This window comes from Aquarana catesbeiana, linkage group LG01 (assembly GCF_042186555.1).
Source record: "Aquarana catesbeiana isolate 2022-GZ linkage group LG01, ASM4218655v1, whole genome shotgun sequence".
NCBI classification, from domain to species: domain Eukaryota; kingdom Metazoa; phylum Chordata; class Amphibia; order Anura; family Ranidae; genus Aquarana; species Aquarana catesbeiana.
This window is the reverse complement of record NC_133324.1, coordinates 288,447,650-288,466,331: the sequence shown is the minus strand read 5'-3', so window position 1 is coordinate 288,466,331 and position 18,682 is coordinate 288,447,650. Positions and strand designations below refer to the sequence as shown.

The window sequence follows — 18,682 nt, the reverse complement described above, 5'->3', positions numbered from 1 at the left end:
CAGTGATGGTGCGACCCTCTTAATGTGTATAAACCTTACATGCAGTGTAATCTTAGGAAATACATATCTCAATACATTTCCAGTGATAAAACCTATCCTGCCACTTCATATCATGCTGTACATGCAAAAAATATTATTACCAAATATATCCAAAAATAAAAAATACAAAATACAAATTAACTTCAAAAATATAAATCAGTCCACAATAAAACCTGACCACACACGTGAGAAAAATGTGTCCAAATAAAGTGGTAATAAATCTTGATAAAGCACAGGTGATGTTGTGTCTCCTCCACCTCTCCTCTTGTGTGCAGTGATTCCACTCCCTCAAGACCTATACTCACCGACTTATTTGCCAGCACTCTCATGCAAGGCAATAATCGCTTATCTACCATACACCAAGGTAGTAGGATCAATCGTTGTTCCACAGTGAATGTTTCCAACCCGGTCCACATGAAAAAAATAATATGTGCTCCAATAGTGTAAACCAGTATCACACATTTATTAAAATCACTGCAATCTTCAATCAGTACACTCACATGTAAAATGATAAAATACAGCTCAAATAAAGTGCAAATCACATCAAACGTAATTCCAGTGGATCCAAATAAAACAAGTGGTCACGGCGGACCCGAGGTGTGCTGGTGCAGGGTTATCAATCTCACCCCTCCCTTGGATGTCCTCCGTCCCTCCGTGTAAACAATGCTCCTCTCCTTCAGTGTGGCTCACAGTGCTGCACGTCACGTCTCACAGCCACGCCCCCGACGTTTCGTCATAGGTTGACTTATTCATGGGATAGGCTGTGCTCCCTGCCACTCATCCCTTATATGCCTATCTAGCTAACGCTCATTGGCTGGCTCATCGCGCATGCGCACATCTCAGGTCCCCGTTATGTGAATTACGCTGAGAGCTCCGGTACACAGCATAATGGGAATCAGGCATTCTAGCGATGTGAACTGATGTTTGCAGAGAATCTCTTGTTACGTGAGGTGTCATGCAGATACAGCTGACGCTCCAACTGATCGCTGCATGTCACATCACATAGTGAAAGCAGCATTAACACACAGCACAACACAGTATTAACCCCTGCAAATGCCGCTCTCACATTACTTCCTGAATGTTTTGTGTTGTTCACACAGATACATACATCCACATGGTGAGAAACTTCCTATCTAAATACACTGGAAATAATCAATCCCCCCCCTCACCTCTAGGTATAAGCCATCCATATGACTAGATGTTCTCATCTATAGTGGGTATAGATTATATGTGTGTACATCTAAACTCAAATCTAAAATAGAAAGGTAAATATGAAACAACAAAAAGTGTATAAAATCCCTTATCACTAGTAAGCATGTTAAATGTATCCAAATTGTATATAAACTGAGAACCCAGTGAGTTTATATTCAAAATAAAAATAAATAAAATCGATATTTATAATATGAGGTAAAATCGATATTTATAATAAAAGGGGCATCTACATATATGGCCCACTACACTATATAGGGTAGTGATTGAATCTAATTCTAGACATGTATCTACTGTCTCTGTAGATACAGGTTCCCCTTCACTCAGTGGTTTATATATAATGCTAAAGATGCTTAAAATACATATAATTAAAAGTAATTAAAAATCATTGATAAAACAATTCAGGTCTAGATATATATATATATATATATATATATATATATATATATATATATATATATATATACACACTGTATGTGTGTGTGTGTGTATATATATATATATATATATATATATATATATATATATATATATATATATATAAAACCTTGGATTGCGAGCATAATTTGTTCCAGAAAATCCAAAGCACTTGTCTATCAAAGTGAATTTCCTCATACGAAATAGTGGATGATAATAAAAAATGATCCATTCCATCCAAATAATAAGAAATAACTCAAATGATTTGTTCCACTACCATTTATTCATAATTTCTTCAGTTTATAGTCCATATAAAAAGATTATAGCAATATGACGAGGTAGTGTAACCATAAAATGTTCATTCAGCCTCCACAAGGGGATTAGAAGCCAAATCCATCAGGAGCTACCGAGTATAAAAGAGAAGAGAGGTGCCTCTAAGTTTAGCAATATGGTTACATTTAAAGGAGAAGTCCAGCCTGGGCTCATTTGGCTGGGCTTCTCCTAAGGGTCACAGGAGTGCAATTCGTTTTGCACTCCTGTGACCCGTTTTCAGCAGAGAGCCGTCCGAAGTCCACTCTCTGCTGACGTCACCAAGATCAGTCCGGGCACCGCTTCATCCTGACTTTGGAAGTCTGGATCCACCAGGTGCCTGGACTGATGGCAGTCTCAGCCTCTCAGCGAGCCCCTGAGACGGACGCTCCCCGCCCCCTCCACAGCTTAGCGCTCCAGTGAGTGTGGAGAAGCAGAGCAGGAGATCTGCTGATTGACTGTCCGGGAGCCAAGAGAACCGAGCCATCGGCGGTGTTTGATGACTCGGTCCTCAGTGCAGAGACACCGGGGAACAGATGCAGCATCAGACCGATGCATCCACCTAGGTAAATATGATTATGGGAAAAAAGCCAAACCCTTACTTCTCCTTTTAATGAACATTTAGCAACTCATATGGTTGATTAAAAGAGGCACATTTAAGTATGCAGGCATCCGGGGTAAAGCTGTCCACGTAGACCATCCTCCACACCACCGGCTCTCACCGCTGTCAGTCTGCAGAATACCCTGCAGTAGAGCCATGGCTTGAACTGCTCGTGGAGCACAGAGTGGAAGGGATGATGTTGATGGCGGTGAGGAGGATGGTTTATGTGGACAGCTTTACCCCAGATGCCTGCATACTTTGAGTTGCTAAATGTACCTTCATTAAATGTAACCATATTGCTACGGTTAGAGGCGCCTCTCTTCTCTTTTATACTCAGTTGTGACATGACGCTACTTGTATATCAAGACATCGCTTGTACAGTATATCAAGTCAAAATGTATTTAAAAAAAATTGTGCTTAGCTTGCAAAACACTCTCAAACCAAGGTTTTAGTGTGTGTCTGTCTCTATCTATCTCCTCACTCAAGTGGGCTTCTTTCGTATTTGTGATTTATGTGTTTAGTCAGGTGGCATAAAAAAGGGATAGAATAAAGTAGCCACTCGTTCAGCATTGCAAATACTGTACATTGACTAATTTGTACAGTATACACACTATATTACCAAAAGTATTGGGCTGCCTCCACTTTAAACTCGTTTATCCATGTCTTGGACCTTGTTTTTGCACTGGTGCGCAGTCATGTTGGAACAGAAAGGGGCCATCCCCAAACTGTTCCCACAAAGTTGGGAGCATGAAAAATTGTCCAAAATGTCTTGGTATGCTGATGCCTTAAAGTGGATGTAAACTCACTCTCATCCTTTCTAAACTACTGCCACAGTGGTTATCTATAAGGATATACATGACTCCTGCATGTATCCTTACCTGTCAAATGTCTTCCCTCTGTCTGTTATGAGACCCGAAAAACGGCAGATTCTGTGGGTGGGTCTGTTGTCCGAAGCTCGGTGGGTGGAGTTGTGATGTCAGTAGACTCCCCATCCACCTCTACACTCCCCTTGTCATTATGCATTTTCTCCTGTGTATTTCTTACACTGAACTTCTGCTATGACCACTAACATCCAGTCAAAACCCAGAAAAGTCACCACATGACTTCAGCATGCCCAATCATGCTGAGGTGTGAAGCAGCCAATCCTGGGAGGGCTGGAGAAGAAAGGAGGAGGGTATCTGAAGTACACAGAACGCCTCTCAGGCTTGTGCATGAGATATGTAAATCACATGTCACTCACAGCAAGGGGGAAGAACTGACTCCTATTTCTGTGTGTCATTTTTTATCTCGCTGAAAAAAGATAAGAGGACTGCTCAGAGCTGGATTAACTCTTTTGTGGCAAGACTGGGCACAGATGACATGAAACCTATACTGTACAAGGTGCAAGCCTTAATTAATTTTTTTTTTTTTTTTCGGGTTTACATCCACTTTAAGAGTTCTCTTCACTGGAACTAAGGGGCCAAGCCCAACCCTTGAAAAACAACCCCACACCATAATTGCCCCTCCACCAAATGATGACATGGATGAGTGAGTTTGGGGTGGAGGAACTTGACTGGCCTGCACAGAGTCTTGACCTCAACACCTTTGGGATGAATTAGAGTGGAGACTGCGAGCCAGGCCTTCTCACCCACATCAGTGCCTGACCTCTAAAAATGCACTTCTGGAAGAGTGATCAAACCTTCCCATAGACACACTCCTAAACATTGTGGACAGCCTTCCCAGAAGAGTTGAAGCTGTTATAGCTAGAGGTCGACCGATATATCAGCCGGCCGATATTTGGTGTTTTTTACTTAATCGGCATCGGCGGATTGTGCTGATAAAAAAAGACATCAGCGGACTTGCAAATGACTTCTGTAATAGAAGTCAATACAAGTTGCCTGAAAACTTCTGTGAAGAGACTTCTCTCCTCCTCTGGGCAGCCTGCAAAATCTGATAAAAAGAACCTGAAGGATACAATGTTTACACTTATGAATGAACTGAGATCTGTGTGTAGAAGCTCTGTTTAACCATTTAAAGACTAAATCTTTTCTGACACTTGTTGCTTACAAGTAAAAATCCTGTATTTTCTGCTAGAAAATCACTTAGAACCCCCAAACATTATATATATATTTTTTTTAGCAGAGACCCTAGGGAATAAAATAGTGGTTGTTGCAATATTTTATGTCACACGGTATTTGCGCAGCGATCTTTCAAACGCAATATTTTTTGAAAAAATACGCTAATAAATTAAAAAAAAAAACTAAGCAGTAAGTTAGCCCATTTTTTTTCATCCAAAAGTTTTGATTCCCTGTTTTTGTGTATTTAAGATATAGTTTTTTTTTATTATTTTTTATCTAAATTCTACATACAAGTGAACTGATTGGAGGTTTGTTTTGTTTAATAAATGTTTAAATGTAAAAAATTTTCTGTATCACTTAAGGTTGCTTTCACACTGGAGCAGGCATGCGTTGACTGTAAAACGCTGCTAGTTTTAGCGGCGCTTTACCTTCATTTCAGCGGCGCTATTTGGCTGCTAGCAGGGCTCTTAAAACCCAGCTAGCAGCCGAGGAAGGGGTTAAATGCGCCCCTGAAGCGCCGCTGCCGAAACGCTTTGCAGGCGCTTCGGCAGCGGTGCGCATTCATTTCAATGGGCAGGAGTGGTGGAGGAGCAGTATACACCACTCCAAAGATGCCGCTTGCAGGACTTTTTTTCTAACATCCTGCCAGCGCATCGCCTCAGTGTGAAAGCACTCGGGCTTTCACACTGAGACTGCAGGGGAGCCGTTTTACAGGCACTTTACAGGCGCTATTTTTAGCCCAAAAGCGCCTGAAAAACGCCCCAGTGTGAAAGGGGTCTAACCAGGGCTGTCTTTAAGGCAGGGCAAAAGGGGCAGCTGCCCTGGGCCCTGTGATTGTTGTGGGGCCCAAAGCATCTGCCTGATACTTGCCAACTATCCCAGTTTAAATTCCCTTGTCCCTTGAAGTTTTAGTCCCTTGATGTGTCCTGATATCTCAGTGTGAAGTGCTGGTATTAATGCTGCCCAGCTCTGCGCTATTGTTGTGTACAGGTGACTCACCTGCAGACCCTGTGTTTACATGTAAGTAACCGGCATTCATATGTAAATAGCAGCATCCGGCGGCATAGATATGTAAATAAAGGCAGCATTCATATGTATATCATGCCCCCTGCAGTGAGGAGATGATGTCCTGTAACCTCTAGCAACCAATCAGTGAGTAGTATTACTGTACAGTAATCTCTAGCAACCAATTAATAAGCAGAAATCATGTGCTGTAACATTTAGCAACTAATCAGTGAGCCGTAATGTTTGTTGTAACCTCTAGCAACCAGTCAGTAATCAGTAATGATACACTGTAACCTCTGGCAACCAATCACAATCGCTATCTGATACAGTAAACTGATTTTAAGTCTAGCTGCTATTTATTGTATGTCTCAGAGCAGGTGGAGAGCAAAATTGTATGGGGGGGGGGGGGGGGAGTTTGCCCAGGGTCCAATCAATTTTAAAGATGGCCCTGGGTCTAACTGTTAGATTTTATGAGATGAAGGGAAAAAAAAAAATCGGCCTAATATATCGGCCCAAAAAAAATCGGCATCACATATCGGCCATCGGGATTTCTAAATATCGGCATCGGCCAGAGAAAAACTCATATCGGTCGACCTCTAGTTATAGCTGCAAAGGGTGGTCCAACTCAATACTGAACTCTACAGACTAAGACTGGGATGCCATTAAAGTTCATGTGCATGTAAATGCAGGCTTCCCAATACATTTGGTAATATAGTGTAGCAGACAATTGTGCTTTTTTTTTTTTTTTTTTTTTTGTATTCTCTGTATTTACCATTATTTGCTAAAATGTAATGCATCTGCTTTCTTTTGCTACACTTGAAGTAATACTGGGTGTGTTTACTGTGTATGTTAAAATTTTAGGTATATTTGTTACAAGATGTGTTTCTTTGCGTGGAGGAAATTTGTGCAGACACAGCGGGAGACTAAACAGAAATATCAGGTTGCAAAGCGCCATGGTAAGAATTCCATCAGTGCAAAACAGAAAATGCGATTCAGCTCAGTCCATATATAACTAGTAAGGACAGTTCCCTGCCAGCATTTAAAGCGGAGGTTTGCTGAAAAAAAAAATATTAAAAGCCAGCAGCTACAAATACTGCAGCTGCTGACTTTTAATATATGGACACTTACCTGTCCAGGGAGCCGGCGGTGTCGGCAGCCGAACCCGATCCGTCCTTCGGCTCTCGGCTGCTGCCACCGCCATCCTCAGTAAGGGAATAAGGAAGTGAAGCCGTGCAGCTTCACTTCCTGGTTCCCTACTGCGCATGCGCAAGTCGCGCTGCACGTCCTCTCAGGTCCCTGCTGTATTCTGTGTTTCACAGAATACAGCGGGGGAGGGCGGGGTAGGCGGCGGAAGTGGCGTAGGTCACCGCAATCACCGCGGTGATCTATGCCAGGAAGTGGGAGCAAATACCTGTATTAGACAGGTATCTGCTCCCTCCTCCCCCCTGAAAGGTGCCAAATGTGACACCGGAGGGGGGGGGAATCCAAAAAGTGGAAGTTCCATTTTTGGGTGGAACTCCGCTTTAAGACAATAATGCTCAGCACTCAGCCATGCTAGGCAACAACTAGGAACTTAACTGAAAACAATCTTACTTAGAGGTTACCACAGTAACTCAGAAGAAAGCCAGATTTGCTCTGGACAGCTATAGACTTGTAATTTTGTTAGAATTTTTTTTAGTGAAAAAGAAAATCCTCTAAAAATAAAATTCAGCAGCTACAGTTGTTTCTACTGTTGGTTTTTAAAAATCAGTAAATGAATACTTGCCAATCCATATGTTGCAGCACTGTCTTCCTGCAGACAATTCTTCCCAACACTGTGGGTCCCCAGAACTTCCATCTTGGGTTTGGGGGTTGGCTGTGACTTCGTAATAAATCACAGCTGGCTCCACACCCTTGTATTCTAGCCCCAGGAATGCAGCCATCACTTGTAAGCATGATTGATATATATATCAAACTTTTTTTTTTACTTTGTGTGTGTGTGTGTGGTGGGGGTCGATACTGCTTTTAAAGTGGTTGTAAACCCACAAACAAAAAAAACACCTGCAAGACAAAGACATAATGAGCTAGTATACATAGCAAACTAGCTCATTGTGAAATACTCAGCTTAGATTGAAGCCCCCTCAGTGGTCCCAGTACACAGCTCCGGCCGGCGACATCACTCCCGGAGTTACTTCTGGGTATCGCGGGCTCCGTCGCTGTGATTGGCCGGAGCCGCAATGTTGTCACACTAGCTAAAGCAACGGCACAAATGTGCCCTTGCTTCAGTGCGCATGTGTCGATGACGTCGGCACATGCTGATACAGGGGATATCTCCTAAACCGTGCAGGTTTAGGAGATATCCGGGGTAACTACAGGTAAGCTTTATTATAGGCTTACCTGTAGTAAAAAGTGGATTGTAAGGGTTTACAACCACTTAAAAAGATAAGTTCACCTTTTAAAAATTAATAAATGCACATCTTTTTTGCAAGTCATTTTTTTTTTTTTTTTTACCAGGAACCTGGAAAGCATTGCACCCGCTATCAGCAGAGCGTGGGTACCAATGCAGGACTCCTGCAGACTTGTCAGTGTATCTGTCTGCTTGTATCTTGTATGGGCAAGTAGATACACACTGACAGGAAGAGACAATAAACTACCTGAGCGCTCAACAGCGCCCTGGTAGTTAATTGAGAACTGCAAGCTGACGGCCGCAAAGGCTGTTGGTACTTGTACTTTCTTATTCACAGAATGGTTTAGAGTCACCCACCTGGCCATGTTTTTTTAAAAAAAGTAGGAAAAATTGCATACCCCCAATTGGGCCTTTAAATTGGCAACAACACTAATGGAATATACAAAAAGTCATTTTATTACCAATATGAGCTAAAAAATCGCACGATGATTGAAAAAACAAACATAAACATCAGACACGAACAGTACAACAGTCACACGATGATTGATAAAACACAAATGGTATTCTATTCTTAATAGAATGCTAAGAGTACGTATATAAAGTAGTCTCTCTCCAGTAGCCAAAAACACTTTCTGGTAGCCAACCTCCAGGAAATGCTTTCCGGTACCCAACGCGTTTCAGGTTCAAAGTCCCTTCATCAGGGGTATTTGTATAGGAGAATTTTAATTCCAATGAGTAACAAAAAAATAAAGTAAAACATAACATAGTTTGTAGTGCAAGACATCATTTTGACAGACATTAATGAGCGTAGTTTACCCCATGTTCAGATAACCTACCGAGAAATGGTGAATGGCACCGCAATCAAACACTCAGAGTATTCAGACAAGACTAAAGTTAGCAATGTCAGTGGATGGCTTATGTGGAGGTCTAGTTCAACCTATAGATTTGAAGTATCATGGCCCATAGGAAACGAATGTGTCAGTGGTCCGTCAGACAGGGGGATGTGCAGCTGGGAACGATGGCTAGGAAGGAGAAAAAACAAACGCAGAAATAGAGAATGGGGGGGGGGGGGGGGGCGGTAAAACTAGACTGCCAAACCCTACCAAAAAAAGCTAATGCCATTGCTTAGATAAAACTGATGTATAGCCTAGAGGTCCGCAAGCAGCAAGGAGGCTAAGGGAGTGCCTTACAGACCCCCTATAGACAGGTATTTACTACTTATGTTCATCCCTGAAGGGTAGTTATCCCTAACAGGGAGTTTTTTTGTAAGCTCTGTGTTAAATAAGCAACATTATAGGTGCTGTCATGGCATGCTATGAATAAGCACCTGCTTTAACGGTGTGAAACGCGTCAGTGGTTTTATCTTTGTTGTATGGATCTATAATAATAAAGAAATCGTTCTTCATTGGAGTGCGGCCATTCAGACTTTTCTGTTTTGTTCTTGCATATGGTTGCATATTGAGCCGCACCCACACCTGAAGGGGGGAGAGATCATTGGAAACAGACACCTAGAGCAGGTTCTCTTTGTTTATGTTATGTTTTACTTTATTTTTTTGTTACTCATTAGAATTTTAATTCTCCTATACAAATACCCCTGATGAAAGGACTTTGAACCTGAAACGCGTTGGGTATCAGAAAGTGTCTTCGGCTACTGGAGAGAGACTACTTTTATATAACTTTATATATGTACTCTTTATATTCTATTGCAAGATATTATATTATGTATGTTCGTATCTGATGTTTATGTTTGTTTTATCAATCATAGTGTGATTTTTTTTTTTTTTCAGCTCATATTTGTAATAAAATGACTTTTTACATATTCCATTAGTGTTGTTGCCAATTTAAAGTCCCAATTGGGGGTATTCAATTCTCTCTATACAGGGATGTGGCAAACTCACAATTTTTTTTTTTTGATATTGTAAAAACATTTATCTCTTAAAAAAAAAAAAAAGTAGCAACAACGAACGGGGGGTGGAAGATCCCCCCCCCGATTGCTGTCACTAGAGGCAGCAGAGTGGGGAGACGCTCCAGGAGTAGCAACATGTTACATGTTCCCAAAGTTGAACGAATGAACGTATCCTTTAACACTGATTTTACTGGTGTGTGTGTGTGTGTGTGTGTATATATAGCATCTCACAAAGTGCGTACACCCCTCACATTTTTGTAAATATTTTATTATATCTTTTCATGTGACAACACTGAAGAAATGACACTTTGCTACAATGTAAAGTAGTGAGTGTACAGCTTGTATAACAATGTCAATTTGCTGTCCCCTCAAAAAAACTCAACACACTGCCATTAGAGTCTAAACCGCTGACAACAAAAGTGAGTACACCCCTAAGTGAAAATTTCCAAATTGGGCCCAAAGTGTCAATATTTTGTGTGGCCAAGATTATTATCCAGCACTGCCTTAACCCTCTTGGGCATGGAGTTCACCAGAGCTTCACAGGTTGCCACTGGAGTCCTCTTCCACTCCTCCATGACGACATCACGGATTGGTGGATGTTAGAGATCTTGCGCTCATCCACCTTCCGTTTGAGGATGCCCCACAGATGCTCAATAGGGTTTAGTTCTGGAGAAATGCTTGGCCAGTGTCATGGTTATGCAATAGAGTTTGTTTGTCAGCTTACCTGTCTCCATGTGTTCATCTCTAGAGACCAGCTGACCCTCACCTGACTGCTTTTGTAAACGCTCCTCTAGCATGGCTCCACCCCAGCTCCTATCAGGGAACCATATATTAACCTGTGCACTGCAAGCCAGCAGTGTTAATCAACCATTGTGTGTTAGCTTTCGTGTGTACTTGCTGTGTTTCTTACGTCTGATTCCAGTTACCAACTTTGGCCTGTTCTTAACTATCCCTGTCTGCTCGTGACCCTGACCTTGACGTGAACTTTGATGTCCTTGTCTGCTTGTGGCCCCGACCTTGGCTTGTCCCTTACTTTCCTTGTTGTTCCAGCCTGCTGCCTCCTTCCTCTTCTCCTGTAGTCTACCGTGAGCGTGAGCTGTGAGACCCTGGGGGCCGTGACCTGGAGCCAGACTGCAGCGCAGTCCATCCTCACCACTGGAGGCTCTGGTGAACACCTGCTGGCTCTTAGACTCCGCGCCCTGGGGAATCTATGCTCTAGCTCCCAGTGGGATCTGTGTCAGTGATCCAGTAGACCTGCTTCCTGAACCTCCCAGGGTTCCATCAGCAGCAGTCAATCCTAGGGTCCACTACCTAGCAGTGCACTTCTGACTCCTACAGAATGCATCTGTCACCTAGCCTCAAGGTGACCTGACAGCCAGTCATCACCTTTACCCCCAGTACGTCTTAGAGGTGTGTTTGAGTTTGTTATTATGTTGGAATACTGCCCTGCGGCCTAGTCTCAGAATGGAGGGGATCATGCTCTGCTTCAGTATGTCACAGTACATGTTGGCATTCATGGTTCCCTCAATGGACTGTAGCTCCCCAGTGCCGGCAGCACTCGCACAGCCCAAGATCAGGACACTCTCACCACCATGCTTGACTGTAGGCAAGACATACTTGTCCTTGTACTCCTCACCTGGTTGCCCCCACACACACGCTTGACACCATATGAACCAAATAAGTTTATTTTGGTCTTATCAGACCACAGGACATGGTTCCAGTAATCCATGTCCTTAGTCTGCTTGTCTTCAGCAAACTGTTTGCAGGCTTTCTTGTGCATCATCTTTAGAAGAGGCTTCCTTCTGGGACGACAGCCATGCAGACCAATTTGATGCAGTGTGCGGCGTATGGTCTGAGCACTGTCAGGCTGACCCCCCACACCTTCAACCTCTGCAGCAATGCTGGCAGCACTCATACATCTATTTCCCAAAGCAAACCTCTGGATATGACGCTAAGCACGTGCACTCAACTTCTTTGGTTGACCATGGCAAGGCCTGTTCTGAGTGGAACCTGTCCTGTCAAACCGCTGTATGGTCTTGGCCACCGTGCTGCAGCTCAGTTTCAGGGTCTTGGCAATCTTCTTATAGCCTAGGCCATCTTTATGTAGAGCAACAATTCTTTTTTTTTTTTAGATCCTCAGAGTTCTTTGCCAAGAGGTGCCATGTGACCCGAGCGAAAACACCAAATTTAACACACCTGCTCCCCATTCACACCTGAGACCTTGTAACACTAACGAGTCACATGACACCGGGGAAGGGAAAATGGCTGATTGGGCCCAATTTGGCCATTTTCAGTTAGGGGTATACTTACTTTTGTTGCCAGCGGTTTAGACATCAATGGCTCTGTGTTGAGTTTTTTTGAGGGAACAGCAAATTGACAATCTTTTACAAGCTGTAAACTCACTACTTTACATTGTAGCAAAAGTGTAATTTCTTCAGTGTTGTCACATGAAAAGATGTAATAAAATATTTACAAAAATGTGAGGGATGTACTATATGTGTTTGTGTGTGTTCTCATTACTTATTGAATTAAAATAAAATATTTACATTGTTGCGAAGCTGTAACTTACCCATTGTTGGTATATTTCCTGTTCACAGCCCAAAAGCAGATCATGCGTCAGGCATGGCATCACTGGATTATCTGTGTGCATATCTGCAGAACCAAGCGTCACATGCTCTCAGAAGCTCTGGAGTTCAGACAAAATGGAGACCTACGGTGAGTTGACAGTAACTTTAGAGTACCTAGTATTTACTATTCCTACTATACAATCTGTCAGACTAATCAACAATATGTTTATTCTTTTTACCAGCAATACTTGGCACATGTGGGTCGTCCAGTTCCAACGTAGACAAAGAATCCACGAAATGGAGAATCTGTCCTTAAAACACTGGGCTGTGAGCCTGCAAATGAGGGTATGTGTGAATATAACTTTCTCATTTAAAATCACTTTCGTGTCTATACTTCTTACATTAAGGAAATAAATTGTTAGACATTTTTGTCTCCAGGCACATGCATTTCTGTTACACCTTACCACGTTTGTAGATAACAAAACTGTATTAGAGTCTTTGATGTTTGTGGAAATATTGGCTACCTTTCTGTGTTTTGTATAAATCTTTTATGTTCTGATTTTCTCACTTCTCAGATAATGATACGCTAGAGCAGTGGTTCTCAACTCCTGTCCTCTGGACCCACTAACAGGCCAGATTTTAGGTATTACCTTGGAGATGCAGACTGAAATACTGCAAACACTGAGCACATGATATCACCTGTGATGTATTTCAGTTATCTTGCAAACCTGGCCTGTTAGTGGGTCCTGAGGACAGGAGTTGAGAACCACTGCGCTAGAGGTTAGATTACATGTCAATGTGAATGCAAAAGAAATTGCAGAGGCATGCTTTTTGGCAAAAGGGTTTAGGGGGCTTGCAGTCAAACAGTAAACCTGAACTGACAAGTAATCATACCTTTTTGGCAGAAGAACAGGTGACTAATGTTACTTTCTACACTAGAATGTATTTTCTGAAGTGCTCTCAACATTTAAAGCCTAGTTCCAGGTAAAACCGTGTCCCATCACATCCTTTCCTATTAACAAGTGCCCACAGGCAAGTCGGTAAGATGAGATCTGTCCTGGATACAGTCGAGGTGCGCATCTTCACTGGTCTCATGATTCGATTTGATTCAGTATTGATTATCTGGTATTTGATTCCGTGATGCATCATGATTATCGACAAGCTCCCACCTCCGCTTGGGCTGCCAAGGTGGCCCTTGCATACTGCAATCTTCTGGGACACATCACAGGTCCCAGAAGATTGCCTGGCTATGCAGAATAGCGCAGTGAGACATGCGCACTCGGATGTGAAGCTGCAAGCTGTCACAGCCAGATGCCCACAGTAGTATTGCCAGCGCTGTGGACAGGGCGGGGGAGAGAAGTGAGGGTTTGGGTGGCCACGTTACTGGATTGTGGGACAGGTGAGTGTCTTATTAAAAGTCAGAAGATATACTTTTTTTTGTGGCTGCTGACTTTTAATAAACAAAAATTTACTGGGACTCTGCTTTGAATTAAAAATAACCTCACTCCCTTAAAAAGTGCACTAATCCGGTGCACTACAGGATACAGGCATTCACACACACTGCTGCTGGGAGGTCAGGAGGGGTTTGAATCCGCAGCTGACAAACAGCCCTGTGAGGTTCCCTGTACTGTCTCTGTGCTGACAGTTCTCCCAGCTTCCCCGTTTGCACCTTCAGCACACTAGGAGTTAACACAGTGGAATGTGCAAAGGGGAAGCCAGGGAACTGTCAGCATGAAGCATGTACGAGATGTAAGTAGAGTGCAAACACATTTGTACTTTACTTACTGTTGTTAAAATAACTGTGTTTTAATAAATCCTGAGTTACAATCAATGAAGTGCTCCGCTGTATGTGCTTTTTTAAAAATATGGAGCTTCATACCTCATTTCTCAGTGTGTGTGTACATGCCACTTATGTGACTGCCCGGCCCGCCTCTCTCCTCTCACGTCTCGCATCTCTCCTGACGTCAGCGGAGAATTCTCAGCCCCACCCGCTGACTGTAGCTACCAGATCAGAAGAGAGGCGGGCGGGGTGACTGCCCGGCCCACCTCTCTCCTCTCACGTCTCGCATCTCTCCTGACGTCAGCGGAGAATTCTCATCCCCGCCTGCTGACTGTAGCTACCAGATCAGAAGAGAGGCGGGTGGGGCTGAGAATTCCCTGCTGACGTCAGGTGAGACGTGATGGAGAGAGGCGGGCCGTGCAGTCACATGAGTGGCATGTACACACACACACACACACACTGAGAAATGAGGTGTAAAGCTCCATATTTTTAAAAAAGCACATACAGCGGGGCACTTAATTGATTATAACGGGATTTAATAAAACAGTTATTTTAACAACTATACACTCGGAGTGCTCTACCGGGAGGGGCGGGGCAAGTCAGGATGACGTCACTCGGCAATCGGTTTTTCCCGGGCGTATGCATCGATGCCGCATCGGGGACACCTGAATCGCGATTAATCGATGCAGTGATTATTTTCAGCACCCCTAGGATACAGACAGCATAAAAACCCTTACTTTTTAATATTATAAAGAAAGGGTAGAACCTATTACTCATCCCAGTCTCACTTTGTTTATGCCTTCCATTTGCTGCAGCTTCTTCCTCGCTTGTTGTGTAGAATAAAGGTGGAGGGCGTTCCGATAATTCTGATCGCACCCACTTGGCCAAGAAGGATGTGGTATGCATACAGCATAAACCTCTTTTCAGATGAGCCATGGGCTCTACCAGATTGCCCATGTTTGCTGTTGCATAGTCCAGTCTTTCATCAAGCTTTACAGTCACTGGTTTTAATGGCATGACAGTTGAAGCCCAGGTGCTGAGGGATAGGGGAGTTTCTGACTTTGTAATCAGTACCGTTATCAAGGCTAGAAAGTCAACCTTCAGCAAGGTGTACCATCACACATGGAAGGTTTATTTATAAGTTTAATTCCCGATGTATGTCATGGGCACATTTTGGCCTTTCTGCCATCCTGGTGTGAAGATGTATCTGGCTTTAAGTTCCATGAGGGGACAAATCTCAGCCTTAGACATACTGTTTCCAATACCCATCTTTTTTTTTAATCAAACAAAAAGTTTATTGAGCATAAATGTCAATACAGGTTATTAACAACGGTTTGCAAAGTGCAATACGTTTGAATGTTATGCATAGTATTCAGTACACTGAGTTATAAACGTCCTTATGGCTTGGATTCAGGTATCAAATATTGTCATACATGTATAAGAGGTAGGTTGATTAGGGAGAGGCTGGATCTGTGTTACAGTAGTTTCACCAAACAAATAAAAGTCATAAAACAAGAATAATAAAAACAGAAGAGGTAAGACACAATTGGTACTAGTCAGTGCATGTGGAAGCCTCATTTATCCACCTGTCCCATATTCTATGGTATTTGCCCGGGCAGCCACGGTGGATATACAAAACCTTCTTATAAGGGAGGGTAAGATTCACAGCCCTCTTCCATTGTTGCATGGTAGGGGGGGTGGGCCGAAGCCACTGTTGGGCTATCTGCATTCTGGCTGCAAAAAGGGTTTCCTGCAGGAATATTGATAGATACTTTGCTTCCTCTGAGACGGGAAGAAGGCCGAGCAGGCATTGGCGTGGGCATAATGTTAGGGGGCAACCCATGCAGTCGTGTAGAAATTTAACAATTTGTGACCAGTAACATTTGATAGATGGACAGGACCATATAAGGTGATAAAAGGTACTGGGATTATCGCCGCAGCGGGGACAAGCTGGATCAGTATCTGGCTTATACTTAGAAATTCGTGCTGGAGTGAGGTATGACCTATGTAGGAAATAAAGTTGGGTAAGGCGGTCCGATAATTTAGGAGACACCTTCGTGCTAGTCAAAAGAATTTCTTCCCACTGTTCGTCGTTTATTTCACCAGTGTCAGTCTCCCATTTAGCTCTCAAATGTTGTGTGTGGGTGATGGCTGAGGGTATGAGTAGGCTGTTATACAAGTTAGATATCAGTTTTTTGGGGTCGTCACCTAGAGCTATATCTGCAATGGTCACTATTTCCAGATTGGGAATGAAGTCGTCAAATTGGGATTGGAGGGCGTGACAGACTTGAAGATATTGAAAAAACATATAATTGGGAAGAGCATATTCTTCCTTTAGGGTCTGAAATGTTTTAACTGCTCCTCCGGATATGAGTTGGGAGAGGTAGATGACTTTATGAATAATCCATAATTTATAGTCTGGAATGGACAGTAGTTCAGTGAGCTGGGGATTGCCCCAAAGTGGTGTGTGGGCATGTATGGAGGGGGCCCCAATGGTGGTGAGGGCACGCTGCCAAATTTTTCTGTGGTGTCTTAGCATGTGGTTCCCACCCGTAAGGCGAGACATCCCTCTGTGTTTGCAAAAAATTATCTGAAATGGATGGGCCACTACATCTGTCGCAGATGTGCACACCAAAGCAGAGTATCGAAGTTTGTCATGATTATTTAAATAATAGAAATGGGACAATTGGGAAGTCATATAATAAAATGTGATGTCAGGGGTGGCCGTACCCCCAAGGTGAGTGGGGCACTTCAGTGTCTGCCATGATAATTTGTGTTGGGAGGAGCCCCATATAAAGGTGTTGAGTATAGATTCCAGAGATCTAAATATGTGGGTCGGGATATGTAGGGGGGCATGCCAGAATAGGTATAATAATTTAGGAAGAAGGACCATTTTCACTAGATTAATGCGACCCATTACACCGAGAGGGAGCCTAGACCATATTTGCGTTTTATTTTTAAGGAGAGCGTGCATTGGTTCGATGTTGAGGCGCACGTAGTCCGTGAGGGAGCGCGAGCATTGTATGCCTAAATATTTGATCTGGTTGGTCCTGACCAGTGAAAGGGTGGCCTGAGTGTTTGTTGGGACAGAGATATCTATGGGGAGTATTTGGGATTTTGACCAATTTATTTGGAGTCCCGAGAAGGTTCCGAATTGTTGTATGAGTTGTAGTGCTGCTGTTAAAGAGGGACCTGCGTCTGACAAGTAGAGGATTATATCGTCAGCATATAAACTAATTACTTCTGTCAATTGGCCCAAACGGAGACCCTTAATGTCGGGGTGTGACCTGATGGCAATGGCTAATGGCTTAACGGCCAGCGCATACAGAAGAGGGGATAAGGGGCAGCCCTGTCGTGTGCCTCTGGATAGTGCAATGGGGGTGGACGTTTTACCGTTGACCAGGACTCGGGCAGTGGGAGCTTGGTATAGGAGTTGGATCCACCTGATAAATCTGGGTCCGAATCCGAATCTGTGTAGACAGTCCCACAGATAGCTCCACTCCACAGAGTCGAACGCCTTAGCGGCGTCGAGGCTAACCACCACCCGGGAACCAATGTCATCGTGTGTGGCTTGTAAGTTTGTGAATAGTCTTCTTAAGTTGAATGCTGTGTTCTTATTGGGCATAAAGCCTGTTTGGTCGGTGTGGATGAGGCTGAGTATGGCCTTGTTAAGTCTCAGGGCGAGGATCTTGGCGAGGATTTTTACGTCTAATTGAAGGAGAGATATTGGGCGATAAGATTCAGGGTAAGGGGGATCTTTGCCAGGTTTGGGAATGAGGACAATTAGTGCCTCATTCATAGTGCGTGGGAGTGTGCCCGAGTCGAAGATGTGTGAGTATAAAGATTCCAGTTTAGGTATAAGAACTTCTTGGAAGTGAGAGTAGAATTCCAACGGGAGCCCGTCGGAGCCTGGGGCCTTTGACGCTGGTAGGTTCGCTATAGCCTCCCCGATACACTCTTCGGTGATGGGTGCCTCAAGGAGATCTACTTGGGAGGCCGTGAGGGTGGGAAACTTGATACTATGTAGCAGATGGCGCAGCTCCTCTAGGGGACGGTCAGTTTTAGAGGTGTAAAGATCAGTGTAGAAACTTTGGAACTCGTGGGCTACCTGGTCGGGGTCTGTAAGCACGGTTCCGTCTTGCGAACGGAGCCGGATCACGACAGGGGGGGATATGATCAAGGTGCGCCATATAGGCAAGTATTCTGCCCGCACGTTCCCCGTGCTCAAACGCCTTTTGTTTATTAAAAAATATGTCCTTTTTGGCCTTTTCATAGTGTAGGTGGTCCGTAAGCCTGGAATGTAAGCGAAGCTGAGCCGAATTAGAGGGTGTAGGATCTGCAAGAAAATTTCGTTCAAGAAGGTTTAAGTGTTCCTCAGCCTGTTGGAGGATAATTTTGGAGGAGGC

General features: G+C 43.5%; 1 protein-coding gene across 2 annotated transcripts in view; it reads left to right on the top strand.

The window, feature by feature from the left end:
• Positions 1–18,682, top strand: part of SFI1 (SFI1 centrin binding protein) — a 91,500-nt gene that overhangs the window by 20,411 nt on the left and 52,407 nt on the right. For both annotated transcript variants that reach the window (XM_073629260.1, XM_073629259.1), the window contains 3 exons: positions 6,499–6,593; positions 12,527–12,644; positions 12,739–12,841. In XM_073629260.1, the coding sequence (XP_073485361.1) occupies positions 6,499–6,593; positions 12,527–12,644; positions 12,739–12,841 (316 nt within the window). The remainder of the gene's footprint in view (positions 1–6,498; positions 6,594–12,526; positions 12,645–12,738; positions 12,842–18,682) is intronic.